The 23,563-nt window shown below is 45.0% G+C and overlaps 1 protein-coding gene across 3 annotated transcripts in view; it reads right to left on the reverse strand.

Moving 5' to 3' along the window:
- Positions 1–13,349: 13,349 nt before the first annotated feature.
- Positions 13,350–23,563, reverse strand: part of LOC135919151 (transient receptor potential cation channel subfamily M member-like 2) — a 203,169-nt gene continuing 192,955 nt past the window's right edge. For all 3 annotated transcript variants that reach the window (XM_065452875.2, XM_070536273.1, XM_065452873.2), the window contains exon 29: positions 13,350–19,415. In XM_065452875.2, the coding sequence (XP_065308947.2) occupies positions 19,305–19,415 (111 nt within the window). In that variant the 3' untranslated portion in view covers positions 13,350–19,304. The remainder of the gene's footprint in view (positions 19,416–23,563) is intronic.

The following is a 23,563-nucleotide window of genomic DNA, read 5'->3' on the forward strand; positions in this document are numbered from 1 at the left end:
TGCAGAAGTGTAAGTAAATCTTCACCCGCAACGTCTCAAGTCAGCAAGCTTGGCCATGATGATGATGATGTGTAGTGTTTTAAGGCGCAAGGGCCAGGTTTGGCCAAAGAGCGCCATGACAAGTGGTAGTGTTAACGATGTATTATGGAAGATGTGACTTGGCTGTAAAGTGGCCTAAAAATAGTCGCTGTAAAGTGCGTAAAATCTGCGTGCTATAAGATTATGGCGATGACTAATGACGGATACTATGAACAATAAAATTCATCGTAAGGGAATGATGCATTGTTTAAAATATGCGAGATGTTAAAATTGCTTACAGCACTACTGCCTCGCCAGAGCCCTTGAACCACAAGGGCCTAGAGGCATGTGCTATTCAATATAGTTATCGCAGCGGCATCCTCTGGAGAGAGGAAGCGCTGCGAACGTGTGGGGCTAATAACATGCAACACATCTTTCAAAAAACCTAGGACGGCGTTGGTGTCAAAGAGTGGTTCTGGACCAAGTAACATAACAGGATGAAGGGGGATGTGGTGGCGGTATGCTAAGAGAAAATGTTTTTTTTTTTTCTTTCGGATTCGGCTTCCCGACACTCCAGTAGGACGTGGAGGACGGTCAGCCTCTCCCCGCACCTACCACAGGTTGGAGGCTCGTTTCCCGTAGTAAGAAGTTATGTGTTCCAAAAGTGTGTCCTATTCTTAGACGGCAGAACAGGACATCTCTCCGGCGGGATTTTGTTACAGGAGGCCAGAAACCTAATTCTGGCTTTATTACACGCAGTTTATTATTTATTTCTTCGTCCCACATGCGTTGCCAGTGGTTTCGTAGTTTCCTTCTTAAGAAAGGCTTCAGGTCTGTGACAGGGACCGAAGCAGTATAATTAACTGCATGCAATGAGATTGATGTGGCCATCTGGTCGGCTAGAACGTTTCCCTCGATGCCCCTATGTCCAGGCACCCAGCATATGATCACATGTTGGTTAGATATGTATGCTTTGCACAGTGCGGAGTAGAGTTCATTAAATACTGGATTTTTGTGATTACAGAAAGACATAAAGGCCTTCACAACACTGAGGGAGTCCGTATATATAACTGATTTCTGGAGTTGTGATTTATTTATATGCTTTACGGCCGACAGCAGTGCGTAGGCCTCCGCCGTAAAGATACTAGTTTCCGGATGCAGTACGTCGGATTCCGAGTAGGATGGACCGACGGCTGCATAGGACACCCCTTCGTGTGACTTTGATGCGTCTGTGTAGAACTCCATGCAGGAGTATTTGTGTTGGAGTTCCCGGAAATGCATCTTGATTTCAATCTCTGGAGCATGCTTTGTGACTTCCACGAAAGATATATCACATTGTATGAGCTGCCACTCCCAAGGAGGTAGCAGCTTGGCTGGATGCATTAGGCGAAGCTCTAGGAGTGGAACGTGCATTTCTTCACTAAGCTCCCTCACACGCTGCGAGAAAGGCCGTCTTACGGAGGGACGATTGCGAAAGAGTGTAGCATATGTCATGTCATTAATCGTATTAAAACAGGGATGTTGAGGATTTGAGTGGACTTTCAGAAAATATGTTTGGCTGATGTATGTTCTCCGCAGATGAAGTGAGCACTCATTTGATTCTACATATAAACTTTGTATGGGCCTCGTTCTGAAAGCGCCAGTGGCCAGTCGGATTCCTAGCTGGTGCAATGGGTCTAGCATCTTTAGTGCTCTCGGGGCGGCAGAGTGCTAAATCACGGCACCATGGTCTAGTCGCGATCGAATGAGGCTTTTATATAAATTTATTAAACACTTCCTGTCACTACCCCGCGTAGTCTGGGATAGAAGTTTCATTATGTTCATTGTTTTCAGACATTTTTCTCTAAGATGTTTAATGTGGGGGACGAAAGTGAGTCTGTAGTCAAGTATGACACCTAGAAATCTGTGTTCTTTGTTTACAGGTATCTGTTGTCCACACACTGCTGAGCAGGGATCCGGAACCAGGCCTCTCTTCCTTGTAAACAAAACACAAGCACTCTTATGAGGATTGATTTTGAATACATTTTTCTCTACCCACCCTGACACCTTGTTCAAACCATGCTGTACCTGTCTCTCGCACACTGCGAGGTTACAGGATTTGAAACCTATTTGAATGTCGTCCACATAGACGGAATACAAAATGGCCGGTGGTAAGGAAGCACGAAGTGTTGTCATCTTAACAATAAAGAGTGTGCAACTGAGCACGCCACCCTGGGGTACGCCGGTTTCTTGTGCAAAAGGACGTGACAGCACATTGCCTACTTTCACCCGGAAGGTACGATTGGACAAGTAGCTTTTTATTACGTTTAGCATATTACCATGAATGCCCATTTCTGACAAATCTCTCAAGATTCCGTAGCGCCAGGTCGTATCGTACGCCTTCTCCATATCGAGGAATATCGATAAGAAGAACTGTTTGTGTACAAACGCGTCACGAATATGTCCTTCAATACGTACAAGATGGTCGGTTGTGCAGCGCCCTTCTCGGAAGCCACACTGAAAGGGATCAAGCATTTTGTTTTGTTCAAGGAAATGGGTGAGTCGCCGATTTATCATTTTTTCAAATACCTTACACATGCAGCTTGTGAGGGCTATCGGGCGGTAACTTGCCACTGAAGAAGGGTCTTTCCCTTGTTTCAAAACAGGGACCACAATGGCTTCTTTCCATGCCGTTGGAAGGTACCCTGCGTCCCAGATAGTGTTGAAAAGTGTAAGTAGTGTTACTTGCGTGTCATTGTGTAAGTTTTGGAGCATTTCATACATGATTTTATCGGATCCCGGTGCAGAGCTCTTGCATGCGCTCAAGGCAGCTTTCAACTCGTCAGCACTAAAAGGGCAATTGTACGGTTCATTCTGTCGGCATTTATTGATGAGTGGCTTGCATTCTTCTATTTGTTTATATTTTAGGAAGGATTGCGAATAATGATTTGAGCTTGATACACTCAAGTGAGTCGGCCTGATCTTTCAGTGTATCGCCCTGTGTATTTACTAGAGGGATTGAATATGTTTACCGCCCTCTAATCCTATTAACCCTGTTCCAGGCTTTGGCCTCATCTCTAAACGAGTTAATACTCGATAAAAACTTGTGCCAGCTTTCTCTTCTGGCCTGCCGGCGGGTTCTCCTACCTTGGGATTTTATTTTCTTAAAGTTGACAAGATTCTCAGCAGTGGGAGAAGCTCGCAGCAACCCCCACGCCTTGTTCTGATTCTTACGAGCGGTCCGACATTCGCTGTTCCACCACGGTACACGTGGTTTGCATGCCAAACCACTTACTTCGGATATGAATTTTGATGCGGCATCTATTATGAATGCTGTAAGATAACCCACAGCAGCATCAATTTCTAAAGAAGACAGGTCAGCCCATGAGATGCTAGAGAGAATTCGAAATTTCTGCCAGTCGGCTGTCTCTATCTTCCACCTAGGAGCTTGTGGAGGACATTCGTTTTCTTTAGATGTTTTTATCAGTATGGGGAAGTGGTCGCTCCCGTAAGGATTGTTCATAACTCCCCATTCGAGTTCAGGCAGTATACACGGGGAAACTAGACTGAGGTCAATTGATGAAAATGTTCTGTCGGCGAGAGAATAATATGTGGGTGCCTTCATATTCAGCAGGCATGCACCAGAAGAGAAGAGGAACTGTTCAACAAGACGACCTCGCGCATCTATACGAGAGTCGCCCCACAGGCTGTTGTGCGCATTGAAATCCCCAAGTACAACGTAAGGTTCTGGCAATTCATCTATGAAGGACTGAAATTCATGTTTGCTCACTTTGTAGTGTGGGGGTATATAAATCGAGCAAATAGTGATAAGCTTGTTTAGCAAAACAATTCGACCCGCCACTGCTTCAAGGGCCGTTCGTAGCTGTAAATGTTGACATGCTATGCTCTTTTGGATTACAATTGCAACACCTCCCGATGATGCGATTGCATCATCGCGATCTTTGCGAAAAGTAACATGCTGTCGAAGAAAGTTTGTGTGTTGTGATTTTATGTGTGTTTCCTGTACACACAGCACTTTTGGATTGTGTTTGTGTATAATCTCTTGCACATCATCAAAGTTCCTAAGAAGACCTCTAACGTTCCATTGAACCCGCCGTGGTTGCTCAGTGGCTATGGTGTTAGGCTGCTGAGCACGAAGTCGCGGGATCGAATCCCGGCCCCGGCGGCCGCATTTCGATGGGGGCGAAATGCGAAAACACCCGTGTGCTTAGATTTAGGTGCACGTTAAAGAACCCCTGGTGGTCGAAATTTCCGGAGTCCCCCACTACGGCGTGCCTCATAATCAGAAAGTGGTTTTGGCACGTAAAACCGCATAATTTAATTTTTTAATTTTAACGTTCCGTTGAATACTTTGTGTATCCATATTGAAAGTTAATAAGTGCTGTGTGTATGGAAACGGAGGTGATGCGCCTTAGGTTACAGAGCTCTTTCGAGGCCCTGTAACAGGGGTTCTGCCCTTTCTGGAGCGTTCGAATGAGCCTCGCCGCTCCTTAGGCGCTTGGTGCGCCTTGGGGATATGTGTAGTGTCCATTGCCTCTTGTGAGGCGCCGGACACGTGCTCTTGCGAGCGGGAAGTTACCAGCGAAGGTCCCGCCTTGGAGGGCAAGACCCCTGCGCCCACCAGCCCGGAGGTCGATGGGGCTCCCTGAGGAGTTTGGCTGCGCCGGCTGTTGCCAGCGCTGGAAGGGGCCGGGGAGGTTGGGACAGCCTCAGCTGCGCCCACCTTCGGGGTCGATGGCCCCGTCTGCTGGGTTGACGGAGCAGCGCTCGCTGCAACCGCCGCGGGGGCAGATGGCGTAACTGCCGACTTACGGCTTGTGGGTCGGACAGCTGCCGGTGGCCGTTGTGTCACTGCCCCCTGACGCGTCACATCGGCAAAACTTTTATTGGGCAGGTATGAAACCCGCCTGCGTGCCTCTTTGAACGATATGTTCTCTTTTACTTTGATCGTTACTATTTCTTTTTCCTTCTTCCAGGAGGGGCACGACCGCGAGTACGCGGCGTGCTCCCCATCACAGTTTACACAATGGAGAGCGTTCTCACAAGTTTCAGTGGTGTGTTCTTAGGCACTGCATTTAGCACACGTTTGGCGACCTCGGCAGCTCTGCGAGCTGTGGCCGAAGCGCTGGCATTTGAAACAACGGAGTGGGTTTGGCACGTACGGCCTGACATGGAGCTTGATATACCCGGCCTCGATTGACTCGGGCAAGAAACTTGAACCAAAGGTTATTAAGTGCTTCGTCTGAATCTCTTTACCTTCTCGCCTCACCTTAATTCTGACATTGATCACATTTTGCTCGCTGGAGCCCTCCAGGAGTTCCGCTTCAGTCAGCTCAAGCAAATCATCATCTGACACGACACCACGGGTGGTGTTCATTGTACGGTGCGGGGACTGTTATGGGTGTCTCCCCAAATGACACTAGTTGCGGTAGTTTCTCATATTGTTTTACATCGCAGAGCTCCAAGAGGAGGTCGCCGCTTGCCATCCTCTTTGTAACCTGGACCAAAAACATCAGTCAGGGATTTTGAAACAAGGAATGGTGAGATGTTTCGGACTACTTTGTTTGGCTTTTCTGTATGAATAACGTGAAGGCGGGAAAAATTCTGGGTTTGGCGTCCAAAAAACTTGAAGACATCTTCGGTGCGCCCTCGTTTCTGAGGGCGATCAGCAAGGGAGGGGAAAGAAGTTTCCATGAGAAAATGTATACATTCGGCAACAGCGCCGACCGCCCACCACGGAGCCCAACGAGGGGACGCGGCAGAGCTTGCGTACAGAGCTTTCTTACGCCGTCGCTATAACCGAATATGGTCCCACATGAAAATGGGCTCTGAATTTCTAGCTGGAAATGGTCTTTCCAGCCAGGTTTCCAACTGGAATCAGCCCTTCCAGCTAGAAATTTTCCAGAGCCAGCTGGAAATGGCACTTTCCAGCTTGAAGTGGGATCCACCTCAGCTGGTTTTTCAGCTAGAAGCAGCACTGCCAGCTGGAAGTTTTCCAGCTTCAGCTGGAAACAACTGGATACAGCATTTTTTAGCTGGAAACAGCGCTTCCAGCTGGAAACAACTGGATGGATCATTTTCTAGCCGGAAGTTGAATCTATCGACTGGAAAGTGGAGCTTAATTCCCACTTGCATTAAGATATTTTTTGTATCTGCAACATGCCCATATTTAGCCCTAGGTGGTGTTTGTATAAGAACGAAGAGCTTTTACTCTTGCAGCAGCAAAAAAAAAAAATATTTTTATTCGTTTGTGTTGTGACAACAATCGTAATTGCATGAACTGCATGGAAATGCTCGTCACTCCGGGTACCTTTGATCACGATCGGGATCGATAGCAATCTAAAGTGTCCTGTGTGATCGAGTTGCCCAAAAAAAATTATCTCCAGGAAAAAACTGCCACTTTTATTGAACCTTGCTTGTAGTAAACAAAAGCGACGCGCTCTTGGTCGACACTGTGTTATCTTGCTACATTGTCGACGTCGTCTAGCGAGGAGCTTGCCCATTGGTCATGGTGAGCCGTTGCGCAAACGGCTAGTGTTTACAGCATAGCAATTCCTTCTCTAACAAAAAAGAGCCTTAACACGTGGCACCTTCAGTAGTTCAGGCTGCAATGACCGCTGCTCCTATTTTTTCCTGTCTCCACGACGCCACTACAATCGCCGCCATATTTGTTGAATACTTAGGAGCTTTAGTCTCGTATCTTGTCTTGATCTGCTCTTTTGACACTAATAATAATATAATAGCGTGTTATTGCAATATCAGTATTTCTCAGAAAAGCTCGGGTTTTTATTCACAGCAAACAGCAGCATTACAAAGGCAGGCCGAATATAAAAAATGTGACGACGCCACAGGGGCCCTAGTTTCGTACAGCACATGGCGGAAACTCACGGCGAGGCAATTTTGCGAGACAACGAGAGTCTCTCGGGTGTGCATGTGATCAAGTTTTTGTGAGGAACCTGCATGATCTTGCGCATGAAGTAATTATTTTTGGACAGTTCCTTCTCTGGACGGTGTTACAAGTACACGCAAGCGGCTATCAACGGTTGTTATTGCTGTACTTTGTGGTGTTGTGATTCACCAGTGCGGATCGAAGAGCACCGTTTTCTCCAGCCCTGATTCTACAATTTGGAGGTAATTATTTCACTTGCTTATGTTTTGAGCGTAAGTTAATGTCTATTTTTATCCTGTATGTTGGCACGCTTGAGCATGATATCATAGGTCCCTGCTGTACGTGATGTTCGTATACAGGTTGATCATTTTTATGTTTTGCGGAATTTGGTAGAAATGGCTTGTGGCAGATATCATAATTCTTGTCGCTGAGCGGAATTATTCCAAGAGGTGGACATTATTAGCATGCGAAATCGAAAGACATCTTCAATTAATTAGCAAAAATTGACAAATTAACTTATTACCTTGCTGCACATATTACAATGTACGAATTGTAGCCTGTGAGTTTGCAAGATGGATCCACCTTAAATGAATTTCCAGAATTACGTCAGTTTCGATATATTATTTTCTAAAGTGTGAGACGAATAAGTGGGCGTTCCAGTTACTTTTGTGCTCCAATACATAAAAGAGCGTTTTGTTAAAAAAGTAAGTAGACCAACAGTGCACTTTTACGGCGAGTTTGATGACACAAATTTCTAACTGGTGTCATTCTGGAAAGTAAGTCCAAGTGGTTACGCCTGGCAATCTCAATGGCTACAATTCGTAGATTGCGATATGTGCCGTAATGTAATAAATTAGGAAGTTCATTATTGAATTTTTAAAAATTAGTTCAATATGTGTTCCGATTTTTCGTGCAAGTAATCTCCTCCTCTGAAGGATCCAGCTCAAGGACTAGAATTACGGTATCTTCAACAGGCGATTTGTTAAAAATTGCATAAAACTTAAAATTATCACGCAGTATATGTGAAGTGCTTGCCAGTTTGCGTAAGCCCCTTTTGTCTCCAATAGCCCACTTGAATATATTGCCGTGCAGTGTTTGTGCCCAATGTTGCACATACGTACGTCTATTAAATACTAGTGCGTATATATCAATCTGCCCAACGCAATAGAAGCACATTTATCGCGTGCTTTCACTGCAAGTGCGTGCTCGCAAACACGTTGCCTCGAATGGCAGGCATTTGAATAGGTGCAAAACAACAATAACATAAAAAGATTGGCCCTCAAGCTCCTGTTATTCAGCAGAGAAATGCTTCTTGGGAGGCTGTTGACTTACATCACACGCCTAGTTCAAAATACAAATGAGCTCATTTGAATTCTATTTGCACTAAAGCCACAGTCAATGGCGCTAAACAATTTAACAATCATTGCATAGCTTCTGCAGCTCAAGTTGAGAGCCTCTTGAGAGCTCAGGTTGAGGCCTTGCGCCACATAAACTGTAGAAGGGTCTGTGATGAAGGTAAACTGTGGTACTGTCCAAAGGCTGTTGATACAATCCACGTGATTTGGCAAAGGTTTACTAGAACTGAGTGGATTAAAGTGATGATTGTTTTAAAGTTCACTCACTATGTCTCAATATTTTTTTCAGATGGGGTACAAGGAGAAGTGCAAGTGTATTCCAAATCTTGAGGGAGATGCAAGATATGCTTCCGCAATCCTTGCTGCAAGTTTTCAAATAAATGGTTGCAAGTTTCAGCACCGTGCTGTTTTGGCTGCATGTATTTTCACCGGACCAGTTGGTCTTGCGGCCAGTCACATTAGGAACTAAGTGTGACTTGCGACAGCAAGCTAAGATCCATGCGAGTTCTGGCCAGTTTGTATCCTGCTTGATGCGAGCTTACACCCTGGGATTTCACCTAAGCATGGCTCAACACTATGGTGTTGTCGCCAAGGCTCAACACCATGGCGACCGGTGCTGTGTGCCAGCCCGGTCTGAGGGTCTGTAGACCCACAGTCCGGGCTGGAGATTCTAGCTGGAACTTCTTCCAGCTGAATTACAGCTGGCATTTCTTGCAGCTGGATCCAGCTGGCATTTCTTGCAGCGGGATCCAGCTGGAAGGCCTTCCAGTTGGGACATATTCCAGCTGGATTATGGAACCGGAAATTTCACCCAGCTGGATTTTTTCCAGCTGCCTTCCCAGCTAGAAAAGTATCCAGCTGGGTGAAATTTCCAGTTCCATAATCCAGCTGGAAGTAAAAACATTTTCACCTGGGGTGTACCCAAGGTTGGATAGCCACACAGGGTTAACCCTTGTCGCCAGGAGAAAGGAAGTAAAAAGAAGAGAGAAGGAGACAGGAAAGGTCAAAAAGTGAGAGATAAAGACGAAGATTCGAGGAGGGAGAGAAAGGAAAAGGCAATCTGCCGATGTCCTCCAGGTGGGTCAGTCTGGAGGTGCCGTCTATGTGAAGCAGAGGCCAAAGAGGTGTGTTGCCGCCGCCGGGGGGCCTTAAAGGTGCGAACACCCAGCATTGGCTCAACCTCCAGGATCCCTCTTTCCCCAGACACGGCTAAGCCGCGCACGGCTACACGCGGGAGGGTCCAACCCTCGTACGTGGTGGGTACGTGGTGTCGCAACACACCAAACGCCTGCTGACGCAGACGCCCCTGCGGGGAAGCTTGGCCAGTGTATTCATCCAGCCCCCGGCGCATTCCAACTTGGCGACAATCCACCGACCGCGTGGGAAGAATGACGGGAAGCATTCACCATATTGGCGGCGAGGAGTCGCCATCTATCGGAAGCGCCTCGCTGGCGTAGTATGAGGGATCACGCGGCGCGCTCCTCATAGGTTTTGCTGTCAGCACTCACTGAAAACACCACGCGCGAGCTCTCCGGGACATTTCTGTAAGTACTTTCGAAACGAGAGAATTTTCTTACTGTCTAAATAATAATCTTGGGCAAACTGAAAGCACACAATCGTTCATAGACGCTATCTCTTTACCGAATACGTAGAGTGAACGCCACTGCGTGCGGTCGCCGCGATGGAGTCTCCCGAACCGGCTTCTTGCGTGCAAGGTAGGTAAACGCTGAGAGCAAACTATGTGAAATACGTTCTTTTAGTGTTTGTATAACTTAATGGAGCGTAATAGAACGAAGCCTCAATGCAGCGATCGCGCAGATTCGCAGCGACCGACTGCGCGTCTGCATGCTTGTCCGCGCACTGTTTCGCTTTCGCCGCGCGCGCGTTTTCGCACCGTGCCATGAGCTTTAGGCCGCAGAATATGAGCATTTGACAGTAAACAAGCAACCATTGTTGCGTGGGCATTATCAGAGCTGTTCAAAAATAATTTCATTGTAAAGACTTCGACGCCTACGGGGACTGTGATATGCCGTCGCGACGATTCAATCTTTTTTTTTCTAAATTATTTGACCTTTCAGTATTATTTCTCGAGTTGCGTCGCACTGTATGTTTATCGGTGTTCTCAGCATGCAATTCCCCGCTGCTCCTTTTTTGTAATCCAGTGCATTAATTCATAACACAAACATGACCATATGCCATGCTTTTTTTTTAATGTGCTTCTTACCGCTGCCTTCTCACTCCACTGAACTTGATCGACAAGTTCATAGACAAAACTGTCATGACATTAGTCGGGTAGCGGACTCGGGCGAGCGTCTCAGTGCGCGTTTTCAGAACATCGCAGACCGGGCGCCGTAGCAGAAATCTTCCTCGCGTCTGTGCTTGCTGCATACCCGAGTTGTAGCCGATGACTGTTTGCCGGTTTTATGTTTCGCGAGCCAAGCTTCACGCAGCTTCTTGTCATGCGGCTACGTGTGAATAAGGCTGACACCGGCCTTCGTTACGTGCGTCCGGCCCTGCGGCACCGAGCAGTAACCTACCATGTTGCGCGCCTTCAAAGGCAGCCACTACCTATTGTAGTGCTTTCAAGCGTTGTAAAGTAGACACTCGAAGCGGGAAAATCTTTACTAAATGAGGACCGCAGCGTACGAGGGAATTTAAAGTCGTTTTCAGTTCGCTTCGGCGCGCGCGAAGCAGCCGACGCGGCCGCTATGTCCACGTGATCCCTCCTAGCACGTCACGCCGACGGTGGCGCCAGCTTTTCTGGAGCTCGAGGCCAATATGAACTGGCTTGTGAATACAACACTAAGCCTAATTCTGCGCGGACGGCATTGTTGCTTCAGGCACTTGGCCCGCATGCTCGTCGCACCACAGCACAGATGTTTCCAGCAGACCCTGCCGCTGACAACGAAGACGCACACGCAGTGAAATATATACTTGTCAAGTTTGACGAGTTGTATCGCACGTGCAAGAACGTCATACTGGCAGCGGCGCACTTTAACTCGGTGGCCCAAAAGCCAGGCCAGTCAACTGCCGATTTTGTTGACGACCTTTGATGACATGCGCAGAAATGCGACTTCGGAGAAAAGTGAGACAGATTCATCGCCGACCGTGTAGTGGTTGGGATCCGTGACGGAGCTCTCCGCGAGCATCTGTTTCGGGAGCGCGACCTTACTCTCGAATAAGTTGTCTCTGCGTGAAAGGCAGCGGAAATGTCAAAGGAACATGTGAAAAAAATCGGAACCAGCGGTCAGCTGCCAGAAGCGAATGCCGTTCACATGCATAAGCAACTCACGAAGAGAACAGGTCTAGCCGAAAACAGGCCTCAGCAGCCTCATCACACCAGGTCCGAACAGTCTAATCTTAAACGTCCTCGCTGCGGAACCTTGGACCGCCCTCTACAGTGCCCAGCTTTTGGCAAGAATGGTTACAACTGCGGCAACCCTGGCCATTTAGCGCATCTGTGTAAGCAGCCACGTCGGCAGACAGCGACGCACCAACCGCAAGTTCGACTGCTTCATGATTATCCACAGCAAGACTCGCAGGAGAAGTTATACTTGGGCTGCTTGACTGCGTGCAGTGTCAATGCCAACACACATGACTGGAGCGAAGCTGTTAACGTGAATGGACATCAGGCGACATGCAAGCTAGACGCCGGTGCGGATGTCAAAATAATTTCAGAGCAGATGTTCAACCAGTGGCCGTGCGGACCACCAAACAAGCCAACTACAGCAAAAGTTACTACGTACCGTGGCAGGCAGGCATATATATATATATATATATATATATATATATATATATATATATATATATATATATATATATATATATATATATATATATATAGAAACTCTAAAACAAGTTTAAACCCATTGGGGTACTAATCTGCCACATAACAATAATCGTCATCTGCCTTGCTTGCGTTTCCTTTCTTGAAAACGCTGCGCCCATTACTTTACTGTCAGCAATGCTGATAATGCGCATGCCGTTCGTTACTGGGAAGAACCAGGATCACAGCATTAAAGAAAGGTAATGCGGACAAGACAGAGAATGTTTATTGTTGTGCGGCAAGACATGACTCAAAGGGTGTAAACTTTTCTTAGAGAGTATATATGTTGTACCAACACCGTTCCCTTCTTCATTCTCTGCAAGGCGAACAGGATGGCATGAAGCTCTACAGTCTTAACCAACAGCTCCTCTGTGTGCTGAAACATGGAGCATGTCACTGCCAAAAGTCTAAAGACACGTGCATGTGGCGTCGGTGAATACAGTACCCTCTGTATCGTCCATTCTTCCGGTGAGAGCAGCCCATTGAGATGGGTATTCAATTAAGATAGCAATTAGGGCGAGCTGGTCCAAGTTCGTGGCATAAATGTAGCGCATCATATCGAAGTGCAGCAAGACAGGCACGTGGCTAGTGGAAAAAAAGTACAAACACAATACTGTCCTTGCGTTGGTGGTGGGTCACTTGTTTGGCGACCTCTGCACAAGATGTTACACCTTCATCTAGTGTTTATAGAAAGAAAAGTGATCGTTACAAGAACTGTCTTTAACTGAAATGACTTTAACAGGAACTTAATTTCTTTACGTATATGGAGACGCTGACTTCAGCATTTAACCACGCTACTTAAACGAAAAGTTGTTTTTTAAGATCGTAGCATATACCAGTCAGTATTAGAACTGATTTGAACAGTGATCTCTGAGCTATCTTCAGGTCTACGACGAAAGGTTAACGGTACCAAGATAGACTCAATTGGTCGTAGAGCACCCGTTGTCTTTGTGTTTCTCTGTCTATGCTGAGATTTGCATTCTGCATGCCCTCTGTGTTGGCCAGCGCCGCAGTGGCACCTTGTGCATCAGGCTTGTGTGCGACTTTTGGTCGGTTGGTCTCGCTGTCGTATGGGAGGATGTCTGCTGCAAACTGCCTCGCATGTTAGCAGAACTTTGCAATCGTCCCATCTGTGAAACTTTCACACAAAATCTGGGCTAATTATAATGGCAGCTTGCCCTTGCACTTCAGCATGATTTACTCAGTGTCATGCTGAAATGTGAAAACGCAAAATATAACAAATTAGCATTTTAACCATGTCTTCAAGTTTCTTGCTTGTTTATTAAAAATGTAAACATGCAAGCGATAACAAGCACAATGTCTGTATATGACAAAACGGAAAAAAAGATGAATAGCCATGTAAAGCAAATGTGTGAAAAGTGAACAAAAAGAACTAGATCAACAAAAGTGATGAACGCCATTTTGCACTCTGGCAGTTAAACATGTCAAAAATCTCCCACAGCTCTTCACACAGTAGTTAAGTAATCAAGCCATGGCTTCACTATGGTGCTCATATAAAATAATGAAAGGTCATTTGGGTGCGAGAAAACGAGTCAGATCTTTGCATTTACATTATACGCAAGATGTAGCTTCCATACATGCCATAAAAAATTCCTACCAGACAGTAACGCACACAGTACTTAAGACAAAAACTGCAAAATTGCTTCATCGTCACCTGCTATCGATTTAAAACATGCAAAAACAACAACGGAATATCACTGCAGTGAAAATTTCACACAAATTGCCACCACTTTTTTCTCCTTTCAAGTTTGATGCACAGAGTAGTCTACGAGTCAGGATCTAGAAAAGTTCTGGTCCTGACAGTTGTTTTCCAGAGCTTAAATATCCTCATTTCTCTCCCCCTATTCCCTTTGAGGCACATTCTGCCCACAGAACACAGACCGCACTTGAAACCTCCAAGAACATATATGGTGGGTTTTAACATCATTTGCATAATACAGTGTATAACAAAATAACAAACTGTGATGATATTGTGATGAAAGACGGCAAACCACTGCAATGACAAAACATACCATTCAATATGACAAAAATTTGCATGCAGCAGCAACTACATATTCCCAGGAATTGCAGAATTGTGATCATACAAATTTCTAGCAACCTCAAAAAATAATTGATATGAAATTTGTATTTTCTTTAACAAGCTGCTATAAAAGCCCATACGTGAAGATTATCTAAGTTGAATAGTTCTCATGATTATTTTCTTTGATGCATATCTTTCTTTCCTCAATACTGTTGAGTAGGCCCTTCTGAAATGCATACAACTAGTGCTTATTTCTTCATGCACCTAAGCTTTGCTGGTGCTGACTCACTACACACTGCAGTCCGCAATTTTCAGGTATACTGGTCTCTGCTAGAATCATGAAATACCATATACTGAATTCAAAGCTGTACGTCATAGCTGTACTCCCTAGAGTTCTGACAAATCTCGGAGCACATCAGCAATAAGTAGCATCCACAACTACATAAGCCAGCATTCTAGTCAGAACACATTGTACTCATCCAATCCAGTCTGAACACCTTCGAAATACGTATCACCCTGCAATTCAGATTCACCCCTTCATATCATCTAAATTCAACTGCAATGGGCATTATTCGGTTGAAAATTGATGCCCGCAGGGGCACTCAAAGCCAACACTAGCATTTTCGAGTTGTATATGGATACCACTTAGTTAAAAAATTCTGGGACATCTAGTCTTGGGAATGGGGTAAGCACACTTAAGAAATATTTATTCATGCTGAATATTTTGGCATGAAGACAAAAGTGGCAGTTTTCTGCAAGGTGTCTTTAGTTTTTTTCTTTGTTTATTATTTTTGAGAACACATCTAGCCTGTAAATCCGAAAGTGCCTTACGCATGAATGCACTGAATGGGTTACTTCCAAATAAACCAAACCAGTTGCCATACAACAAACAGTTCACTCCTTTGGTGCAGGTCAAGTTGCACACAGAAAAACGCTATGCTGACACACAAAACAATAAGTGTGATCACTGTAGTTCCAAATGCGGGGCAAGCATGTTTTAGTGATGTGAAGTACTGCATGAAATGGTTAAATACCGTACATATGTATTGAAACACACTCAGAAAAAAAAACATTAATCTTTGGCATCGTACCTTAATAACAATTCAAGCGAGCCATGATTCTACAGCATTCTGCATCGGCAACCTGAGTGTGCAAAATGTGAAAGACTGATTGGCATTATGGATTTGTGCAGGTAAACAGTGCTCACTTACCTTCGATCTGCTAGTACTTCTGATACCGTCCCAAACACTTTCGAGACAGAACCATTAAAAATGTTCCAGATATACGTGCACAACTTCCAGGAGCAGTACATCAGACAGTAAACCTCCGTTAAGCTACAGGCTGACGACACGTCTAATGACATGCCTAATGACATCAATGTCAAAAAGTTCAGGGCAAACAACACCACAAAGCCAAAGTGCTGTCATCGTACGGTGCAGGCAAGCTTCGTCAGGTCGATGCGTCGACGCACTTCTTACACTGCAACCACCAACTCTACTTCTTTCCCTTCCCTTCTGTCAGTATTGGTTTATGAGTGTCTTGCATCCTGTATTGTGCACTGTGGCACACGTCACACTGGGTGCTCATGAGCTACTGTTGCTTTTACTGCTTGTGGTTTTCCAGCTAAAGATATTAATAAAGATGCTGTCGTGAAGACGTTGGCTAGAAGGCAACTTTTCAAAGGGAAAGGTACCAGGTTCAGCAGCAGTGCCTTTATATAGAGCTCTTTTCACATTTTGTTTTATCACCATCATATTACATGATCATGATACATGATACTAATTTGTTTTTGGAGACAAGACACGCCTGGACAGCCAAATGAGCATCATATGCAACACGACGGTGATGACTGTTGCAGACACTTGTGGATGGACAGCTTTGGCGGGAAGTACAGGTGTGGAAATGCGATGCATGACGTGCAAACATTGCATCTCGTTAGCCAATTAGCTTCCCAAACTATACGTGGGAATGTGGTTTGACACGCATTTCTGCTGGTTGTAGAGTGACATGACGGATTCTAACAGCACCCAGCACAATCTGTAGCAGTATTGCGAGAAAAAAAAATTATCACTACAGCGCTTTGTTTCAGTTAAGATGACTTTCATGGGCAGTGATGTCATGTTGGCGTCCTGTGTCTCAGTAGTACCGTTGTTTCGTGCCACAGAATAGCTATTCTGTGGCGAATGCAGCTAGCTAGCTGCATTCGGGTGCTGCACTGGGGCAGCAGTGCAGTGTCTGTGGTGCAAGTGCAGCGTTTCCAGCTCAATTAAATTATTTGACATCCTAATACGACAATGAATTTGAGGCAACTGCTTAAAAAGCACTCTTTTTAGACTAACTGAAAGTAATCTGCTATCTCCATGCGCTGGAAACACAAAGGGCAGGCATTATAGGGAGCCATTAAAAAATAAGCATTAGTTTTGACTTGTAGAACATACATTAAAGGCTTTGTAATAACTGCTGCCATTTACTCAGGAGAGAAAGGCTGACTAAAATTGTGGGCCTGATGAAGTCCCATCTGGTCGGGGAAGGTCATAATAGTTTAATACAGACACACTGCTGATCCAAGGTAATGTTAAGACATTTCGGCTGTTCCTTATTCTAACAAATGTCTTTACTTAGGTAATTTCCTCTCACTCGATGCTGTTTCTGCGACTGTCTATTGAGAAATGTTAATGCCAAATATTCCTTATCCAATGTTGTGTCTGTGATGTCATTAAGATGTCAGAGAGTTGGTGTATTCGCATACTTTTCAGTGTACAATCATCCTGTTCTATTAAAAAAAATTAACCAGTTATCAGAACCCATACAATAAAGTGTGACGTCATGATAAGATGACGCAGGCACATCTATGCGGTGTCACCAGAGGCATTTTTGTTCGCCCTTTCTTCCTGGCTTGCCAATTGTTTCTGCTCAGAACAATGTCCACCCGGTTTGCACTCTGGGAATGTACCTTACGTACCCATGTCGCTTGCTTTCCTATCAGCTGTCTTACTTTCTTTTCTTTTTCCTGCAAAATTGTGCATCTTAAAGATATGCTTTATTCCACAGCCAGGGCTATGAGGTGAGTGACAGTGTCACAAAGCTGTCCAGATAATCCAACATGTCCAAATTTATAACATTGTGAATGCACTTCTGTGTATTCTAATCTTAGCAATGGGACTGGACATGCCAGAAGCACACAGGTTCAGGGCCGAAGCACCCTTCAAAATATACCTCATTCCCCAAATAGTATTTATTTTTGCGTAACCCAATTGGAGCAATGATAATGTGACCATGACAGTGTTTCCCAGTTTGCACAGAAAGAAATCATGTATAAAATCTTCTTCCTTACAGCTTAAGAAAGAAGCAGGGACAATGAGAGGGTCGATCCTTCAATAACATTAAGATAACAAAAAGGAAAGCAATGACTAATGCCAAAGTTTTGCAAATAACAACACAAGAGAAGCTCCAAGTGATAAATTTCCAACGGGACAGTCGAGTCCAAAAAGGCAATGCCACAGTGAAAAACAATTAGTGAAGCATCACTATGGCAGTGGTAATTCAGCTGTTTGCATAATTAAAAAGTGAAACTTTGATGACGGGAAGAGCTACATACAGGAGCAATTGTAACTAAGCAATTGCAATGTCATCACAAATAAGTGCGATGAAGCTATGCCATTATCATGCTGTTTTCATTGTTGTCCTCTGCTTTTATTTTCTCTGCGAGTATGAAGTAGCCCAGCATTTCTTCACTACCTGTGCATGTCCCTTCTCCAAAGGATAACACAACGCCACTATCTACTTTTCGTTGTGTCTTCGAAAATTCCAAACTATGTGCACTTTTTCACGAGATCACACATGCATAATTTTGCTTACTTGGTTCAGACATTTCAGAAGTGTCATAAGTATTTGGTTGCCTTCGAATTTTCCTCACTTCACCATAGACTTCAAGAGCTTGTTACCTGGATTAAGCTAAAATTTTCTGCAACATTTCGCTTGGCAATGAATGTGTCCTTGGCATGCGGACAATCTAAGAAAATAATTTCACTGCCTTCAAGCAGTGTTCAATCCCCATGAGCAGCTATCAAGGCATATTACGATACAGCACAAGACAAAAGGGACACAGAAAAATGGAGATAAGGTGAAGGCTGAGGCTTTTCTTTGCCAACTGTTGCTCACTATGACACAGCACGTATTTCTAACCAATGATATTCCCAAGCCATCAACAATGTAACACAAGGTGTCACTCCTTGTGCACATGTAAAACTCGATCAATTCGTAACAAGTCTTTGTAGAAAAAGCAAGAAGAAACGTAAAAGCTATAGACAGCTAAGTACATATTTTGAAGTTTTACCACAGTGGTAACCCTACCAACACTATAACAACATAACCCTGAGGCAATGGACAAGACGTCAACACATGTTGTGAACAAATGCTCACTGCGTGACATACGTATGCGAATATACACTTCTATGGAAGCAATGGTTATGTAAGACTCACAAATGCTAAAAATATAACAGAGGGCGTTACTGTCACACAATACGCATATGCTGATCTCAGCACATGTCTATGCCCAAAATGTAGGATGAAAATATGTTAATATTGATTATTATCACCTATCTACACGCGCTGGTCCTCTATAAATTATGAATACGTAGCGAGCCTAGATTCTACAAAACAGAAAAGTTTGGTGCACACTAAGCAGAAGATGCAACACTGCTCATTTTCCAGCACGTGCAAGTCTGTGTGCTCACATTTAAGTTGCAGCGACATTAGCATCGCTTAAAGTGCATATCACATGTGTAAATAGATTCACAGCAAATAGCCTGTCATACAGCAATGCTATACTATTCTGTACCAAAATTATACCTCAATGCCTCAGTGTAAACGTAAAACAATAACAAGAAACGTATCACATTAAGTTACAGCACAAGAGCGGGGCACGTCCTTGAGCACACCTGTCAAAAGGTACAACAGGCATTAAATATTCCTCCAAGCAAACAAAGCACACCCAACAATGCATGGCATCACTGCAGAGCTTCCCTATCTTTAAAGTATGAGAAAATGTTGTCGCAGTGTAGAACACGAGTGCAACAAGACACCCACAGGGTCGTTCGCACAGGTAGTAATGATCACAGCCAGGAGTCATGGTCCTCAAGGTCAGGCACCGGGACGCTAGTGACAGCAGTCAGGTTAAATGATACTTGCTTGAAGAGACTTGGTCACTTCATGCAGCAGGACTGACTGCCCGAGCGGCAGCTTTGTAAACAGATCCTCTGTGACAAGCCGCCATAGCAGGTGGTTCTAAAACAAGGACAAAAGAATGGAGTCTTTTGTACAAGCTCCTTAGTTTCAACAAAAAGAAGCATGTCACAGCTGCCTTACTGCAGTGCCATCACAACTTCCACTGCCCAGCAGGGCTCAGTCAGGCGTGCAGACTGCTGAATCGGAGCACATGGACTCCCTCACAAGCATCCTTTTCATGCAATTCCTTTGCCATGTAGTATCAGTGCCAAGGGGCCATTTTCACACTTTATGCATCACAGCAGAGAATTTCAAGAGTAGCATAAAGCTCTAGCACAAGAATGCATGCCATTAGAAAAGGAAATATATATATATCAAGAAAGACAAGTGTTTGGTTATAAAGCATGAAGCGTTTAGAGTTGATGACTTTATGGCCTTGTGGCAAATTGTTTCCCTATTTAGGGAGAAAAAAAGGAAGTTTTATTAAATCAGTAAGTCCCATAGTTATTGCCAGGTAGGTCTGTACTTGTATTGCCCATCATAGGGGCTTATCTTGAAACATGGTGTCTAAAGTCCACAATGCAAAGGCACAATGCAACTTCCCATTAGCTAAATTTTACTGTGCAGAAACACTCACCCAACTCAATCCATGGATGTTTACATTAATCCCTTGCAGATCCCTAGCAAAATATGACAATATCATTTTCTATTGGTCCAATAGAGCTATTCGATGGGTTTTACAGGTAACTTATTGCAACTCTGGGTTTTATTTGAATTCTGTTGGTACCAATAGGGTCCAAAAGGTGACGTCTATTTGTTGCCTGTAGTACCAATAGACTTTGCATTGAAACCAATAGGTGACAGCTATTTGTCATATATAGGACCAATAGACATGTATTGGCACCAATAGCGTCTCATAGGTGACAACTATTTGTTGCCTTTAGGACCAATAAGCTCGTATTAGTACCAAGAAGATGAAGTGAGCAGAATTTATGTGTTTCCCGTTGGACTGATTGAGGTTCTAAACATAGATGGATATGCACCTAGCAGCGCAATTTTCCAAATTCTTCATTGTGCCACTGGGAAGAACATGCTAAGCATATTATAGAGAGGTGTTTGTTACAGAACTTGCATGCTGAGAATGTAGCAGTTTCGTATGCGATCAACTCGTCGAGTCGGCAGAGCCCACGTATGCGCAGTTGCATCACTGGCGTTTCAATAACGCGACTCTGCTTTGCCAAGTTGCCCTATATAATTATTACATGAGTGCAACAGGGCTACGAAACTGTGCCTGACTGTGCACCCGTCAGTGCTCCGTCGTCATGACAGGTATAGTGCATAGAGATGGGCAGCGCACATTCAACAAGAGCTGGAAGTAGTTGCTTCGGCTCCTCAGTCTTTCGAAGTTTTTCCCCTGCGTTGTTTGCTTTTATTTGTGCATCCATTCGCACTTGTTGTCTGCAGTCCATAACCATACAGGAGTGCCACTTTGGCTCCCGTATGGCAAATATACAATGTGACTATACCATTGAGTATAAAATGGGCTGAACGAACACAGTCACTGACATGCTTTCTCATGTGCCAGTTTGTTCTGAAGCCCTCGTAGAACCCGAACAAATCGTGACAGTAACCACAGCACACGTGAACAGCAATTCACGCTGGGGCACGCTAATCACCAAATAGGAATTTCTTGCAGCACAGTGGGACGATGGGTTTTGCCACAAAGTGTCCACAAAGCTGGCAGAATGTGACCAGTAGACACAGCCAGTGGCGTTGCAACCGACTGCTACACACTCGCAAAGGGAAGCCTGCTGTTGTGCTACATCCCTCAGGCAGACGTTGAAACAGATGACTCCTCGTTTCGTGTTGTGGTACCACAAAAGCTACGGAAGTCCTTCATCAGGCTACCATGACAGTGCAATAGCTGGCAATTCCTTAGGACCAACAACTTGTGGAAAAGTGTGTCGTTCACTTACATGGCCTGGAATGAAGCAAAACGTATTCCACTACGCTCGTTCATTTCAAGTCTACCAGAAAACTGAGCCACACAGTGGGCTTTTGTACGGCACCATAAGTCCATTCAGAGCACATCACCATGGCAGATTGTAACTGTAACATTTGGCGTCATGAGCCCCTTCCCCATGAGCCCACACTATAACCAGTTCTTTTTTGTAATGACAGACCACTTTACGAAGTGGGTCAAATTGTTTTCCCTGCACAGGTTGACTTCAAAGAAAGTATAGGAGTGCCTCCTTGAAACATTTGCTAAATTTGGTTTCCCAGTGCAGCTGATCATGGACAATGCAACACAATTCACATGCAAGGTCTTCACAGAGTGCTGCAAGAACATGGGACTTTGTCACACCTGTGTACCACATCTGTGTACCATCCTCAAGCCAACATCATGGAAAGCGTGAACCGCAATCTGAAGTCGATGCTGGTCGCACACACAGTTCGGCATAAGGACTGGGACTTGAAACTTCCTGAGATGGCTTCCACTGGCCATCTCCACTGGCCATCTCCCACTCGCTTCACCTCTGCACTGCTGAACTTAGGCAAAGAGTTGTGGGATCCACAGGAAAATCTAACAGAATGTTCTAACACATACAGCTTGTCTTGTGCGAAATTTGAGGTGACCTTCAGAGGCGGCTGGCAGATGCCATTGAGCAGGCTCGACAACACCTTGATGTCACCTTGACAGCCAGCATAATAAGCGTCAGTGCAACGTCAACTTTGAGGTTGGCAATCTAATTCGGAAAAGAATGCATCCCGCTAGTGATGCCTCAAGAGCTTTTGCTGCGGCACTAGCTTCCAGGTGAGAAGAACCATATATTGTGAGTAGCTAATCGGGTCTGTTATACATGCTAACACAGCGTGATAATGGGGAACAGTACGGTCCCGTTCACATTTAAGACCTACAGCACTGTTTCTTTTTTTTTTTTTTCCTGACATTTCTAGCTTTTGCAGGCACTGGCTCTGGCTGATTGCAGCATCAAGTCACTCGATGTCGACGTCGCGAGCCGTGCATTGGTACAACCTCAGACCACAACAGAAACACCATCAGTGACACTATTGACAATGGCAGTGCCACTGTGTTGCTACATGTTTTCGAAGTTCTTGAATATCTCGGATGCCACTCGATTCTATAAACATGCCCACCATACTAAGATGCATTTGCAGGAATCATGTTGCCACCACTACAGCAATCGCAGAGGAGGGCTGCAGACTACGAGCACAACAATGGGGTCCCATGCCTTGGACATCACACTTGGACTATGCAGCAATCTCGGCACCCAAGACAACAGAAAGCATCCCCAGCCACCTGGACTTGCCTGACGGCAACAGGGCGTACGGTAGCATGAGCCTCGTGCCTCAACCGAGAGACCGAACAGCCTCTCGTCGAATACAGAAACCACGTAACGAAGTCCCGGTACCTTTCTGTGGGCAGATCCTGACGGTCAAGGCACCCGACCAAGCCACCATGTAACCAGCAATCATATTTTTGAGCTTTATTTTTTTATGTAGGGGGAGAAATATGGGATGCCGCCCATGGGTGCCTGGCGCACTGGCTATTAATATTGGCGCATGCGCACTGAGACATGCATCTGCACAAAAGGCGAGGCCTGCGTGCTCCAAGAGTTGTTGTCTGGCTGGCTGCGCAGCACTCGAGTTGCATAAGTAAGCGCTTTTGTTCTAGTTGAGGACTGATGTCTGTCTTTCTGCACAGCTGAGGATGGGTACAGAAAGTGAACTGCACAAGTGTCAGTGTCACCCACATCGAACTCGAAATAGAGCCCACATGACTATAGGCCTAATGACTGCGACGATGTTGCGCACGAAAGTGTAAAATGCATTCCGACTGACCATCACATAAGCCTTCTATGTGCTCACTGCCTTATCTATTACTACAAAAGTTCACGTATGTTTTGATAGACAATATGCTGACGTGATGCCAACAAACATAGACTGGGCGCCCTGACATAAGCATCAATACTTCGGAGTGTGCTACTGATAGTTTTTGTAGCTCAAAGCAGCTCTCTGTGTTTCATTTATTTTCTTTCTGCGGTCTCTGTGGACTCATCTGAAGCTGTTTCAAACTTGCGTAAGTTGTTACTAACCTAATTATGCCACAGTCCAGCGTGATTCTGAACTTAACTTCATTTTTATGCGTGCCTATAAGTGATTCTTCTGTGGCTGTTTTATCATTT

This window comes from Dermacentor albipictus, chromosome 3, assembly GCF_038994185.2.
Source record: "Dermacentor albipictus isolate Rhodes 1998 colony chromosome 3, USDA_Dalb.pri_finalv2, whole genome shotgun sequence".
NCBI classification, from domain to species: Eukaryota; Metazoa; Arthropoda; class Arachnida; order Ixodida; family Ixodidae; genus Dermacentor; species Dermacentor albipictus.